We start from the raw sequence: 3,295 nt of genomic DNA on the forward strand, positions 1-3,295 counted from the left end.
CTCGAACCCATGAACTGTGAGATCATGACCTGAGCCAAAGCCGGACACTTAACTGACTGAGCCACTCAGGCGCCCCTGTAAGTTTATAATTCTAAAGTCATAAAATTTATATTAAGTATTGAGCAAAGCTTCATCTGTGAAATTAGCCTACTGTGGCTCTTAAATGGAAAATCTAACATATTAAATTTACAAGCATAGTTTGAAAGTTTTAAGGGAATTTAATTATTATAAAAGCCTCTTCAAAAGGCATTGTTAAACCCTTTTAGACTATGCCACAATCATGACTGATGAGGAAGCTCGGGGCAAGCTGAGGGCAAATTACAGGCTGGCGCGTGNCACCAGGTGGAATATGTGTGATATTCCTCGGACACTCCTGGCTACTCAAGAACAAAGGAAAGGGTTTTTAAATGCTTGCCATGGTGATGTGGGAAACAAAGGCAAATGAAAAATTAAATTCCCTTACTGCCTACAGCCCATTGGCAAGTCCTTGAGACTGGCAGAGTGACCTCCCTCTAGGAGCTCAGCTGCCTCAAGGATGACGCTTTGCTGGGGGCAAAAGAGAACCTTGGCTTAATATTATCCCAGCCTGGAGGATCCTGTAAATCTACTTCCTTTATCTCAAGTGCCCGAAGATATATGCTGGCAATCATACTCCAAGCTTATGCCCCCCCCAATCCATATGCATCTGAAGGGTCTCACGACTGAGGTTTTATTAAACAGTGATAAATGGTGTTTCCCTAGCAACAGCCAACCCCTCAAGATCCTGGAAACCTTGCTTCCAAAATTCCTTAGAGACTTACTCTATCCCTGACCTCCTCCCAACCTGAGGGTATAAAATGAGTTTTCTGTCACAACCCCAGTGCAGCTCTTCCTGCCCATGGGTCCTGTCCCCATGCTTTAATAAAATCACCTTTTTTGCACCAAAGACATCTTCAAGAATTCTTTCTTAGTCATCGGCTCTGGACCACCCCACCATCATCGCAAAACTTCATCAATGACTAGAAAAACCATTAGGGCAACTGTACTTAACTGATAAATTATATATCTATATAAACAGATATATAATTTGTTTCTTAACCATCTTAGGTTAGTAAGTTAGATATGAAGCCCTTTACTCCCAAATACTGCAGCATATATTTTCTAAAAACAAGGACATCCTGTTATATAACCACTGCACAATTATCAAAATCAGGAAATTAACACTAACACAATGTTATCGTCTAATCCACAGACCTTTTTAAAAATTTACCCACAGACCTTTTTGAAAATTTATCCACAGTCCCACAAATAAAAAAAAATTGATGATTTTTCCTAATCCAAGATTCAATCCATAAATTGTAGATTGTCAGGTTTTTCCTTTGTTTAAGTCCTTATCTGTTAGAGATATGCATGTAAATATAAAATATCATCCTGGAATTGCTTTAAAATACTTCAATAAAGGGAAAAAAGGAGGTGAATGGGCCCAATATAAGAAAAACATAATGCTGATAATTGTTGAAGGAGGTCCAAGATGGAGGTTCGTTGTGCCTTTTTTCTGTTTGAAATTTCCCATGGTAAAATGAAAATTAACTAAGTATAAAAACATTTGATACATAAGCCTGTTAGGATACTGCCCAATTCATGAATCACTTAATGAAAGTCTTTCAGATCTTCAAATTTACTAGGTTAAAGTTGTTTTTTAACAAGCCTACCTCCAGAAAATAATAAACCTAAGGTCTTATTTGTTTCTTTGCAGTAGTTATTATGCAATAATTTTGCAAGTTATTACCTCAATTATAACTGTTAGCTCAGTTACGCTGAGCTAACAAACCTTTGAGGTTTGATCTCAACAAACCTTTGAGGAAGATCCAGACTTAGCCCCCTCGTTACAGATAGGCCAAGTAAGGGTCCAAGGTGCAATCACCCGGTCTATGTAGATAGAACAAGTTGGAATCCCAGTTTATCTGCGCCCTCACTCGCTCTCAAAAATCAACTCCGGTAAGGATATATCTGAGAGGCCCTGGGGGAGGAATTGCACTTGCCCCGGACGAACATCTCCGAAGAAACAAACCAAAAACGTTCCTCTCCACTTGGACGGGTAGAAATTCCAAGCAACAGAAGGATNTGCAGGGTTTGCTCAACTTCCCCCACACCCCGCCCGCCACCACTGACCCGGGGACCAGCTGTCAGGCCGAGGGCGTGGCCTGTGATTCCCGGGGAAGGGAGGGCCCTGTGTGTCCTTGGGCTGAGAGGGGAGGTGACTCCAGCCGAAGAGGAGGACGCAGAATGAGGGCCTTGCGGGTGAGGGTCCCCAGGAGCTGGGCCGGGAACCCCAACCCGGAAGCCGTCGCCTCTATAACGAGACTCACCGAACATCCCGGGATCTGGGGCCTTGGAACGTGAGCCCCCTTCAGGCTTTGGGACTCCCTGCTAAACAGCCTGAGACTCTCAACCCCCGCCTCCTAATCCAAGGGGTTCTGAGACAACCGGGAACCCCCGACATGGCCCAACGCCCCGCTTTGAGTTCCTTTCCTTCATTTAGGGTTCCTTTAACATCTTGGGACCTAGGCCCTGGGAACTTAACACTGCTTCCCCTCCCCCTCCCTTCTTAGGCAGTATGTAAACCCCGTGAGGCACCCGGATCCAGGGCTCCTCCCGTTAATCCAGGAAACTTTCGCCGCAAAAAACATTTCTAGACTTGGACCCGCAGAACAAGTCTCCCATCTAGGCCCGCTCCTCTTCCAGGACTCTCTAAACAATCCGGAAACCTCTAAGCCTTCTGGGCGAGAGTCCGTTTTTTCTGGGCTTTGACAGGACCCCTTCCTTTCCTCGTCCTGGCGGTTCGGATCTAGCTTTTGAGACACCCTCAAGGAACAGAGCCATCCCCGTGTCGGGGCCTCTGAGAGCCCGACTCTCCACCCCACCCCCAACAGCCGGACCCCTTCGGGACGTCCTTTCAGGTCTCTCCAGTACCCATCCACTCCCTCCCCCGCCAGGTCTCCCAGGCACTGGCTCGCTCTTTCAGCTCAACCGCCCGGAACCGCTTTGAGAACCGAGTGGCTGAGAAACAGAAAATCTTCCAGGTAGGCGGAGCGGGGGGCGGGGCGAAGGGAAGGCGCTGGAGTCCCACCCTGCTCAAGCTCGGTCCTCGAGCCAAGTAGGGGCAGCCTGGGAATCCGGTCCACCCCGTACACCCCTCTCATTGGACGCCCCCACCACCCAGGCAGACAATGACCTCCCGGTGCACCTGAAAGGCGGGGCAGCAGACAACATCCTGTACCGAGTGACCATGGGCCTGTGTCTAGGGGGTGCCTGG

General features: G+C 47.2%; 1 protein-coding gene across 1 annotated transcript in view; it reads left to right on the forward strand.

Annotated features, from left to right (window-relative positions):
* The first annotated feature begins 2,185 nt into the window (after positions 1 to 2,185).
* The window catches only part of COX7A1 (cytochrome c oxidase subunit 7A1), a 1,698-nt gene continuing 588 nt past the window's right edge, over positions 2,186 to 3,295 (forward strand). The window contains exons 1-3 of the mRNA XM_077773846.1: positions 2,186 to 2,280; positions 2,976 to 3,062; positions 3,203 to 3,287. Of these exons, the coding sequence (XP_077629972.1) occupies positions 2,266 to 2,280; positions 2,976 to 3,062; positions 3,203 to 3,287 (187 nt within the window). The 5' untranslated portion in view covers positions 2,186 to 2,265. The remainder of the gene's footprint in view (positions 2,281 to 2,975; positions 3,063 to 3,202; positions 3,288 to 3,295) is intronic.

Source organism: Crocuta crocuta, unplaced genomic scaffold (genome assembly GCF_008692635.1).
Source record: "Crocuta crocuta isolate KB4526 unplaced genomic scaffold, BGI_CrCroc_1.0 scaffold267, whole genome shotgun sequence".
NCBI classification, from domain to species: Eukaryota; Metazoa; Chordata; class Mammalia; order Carnivora; family Hyaenidae; genus Crocuta; species Crocuta crocuta.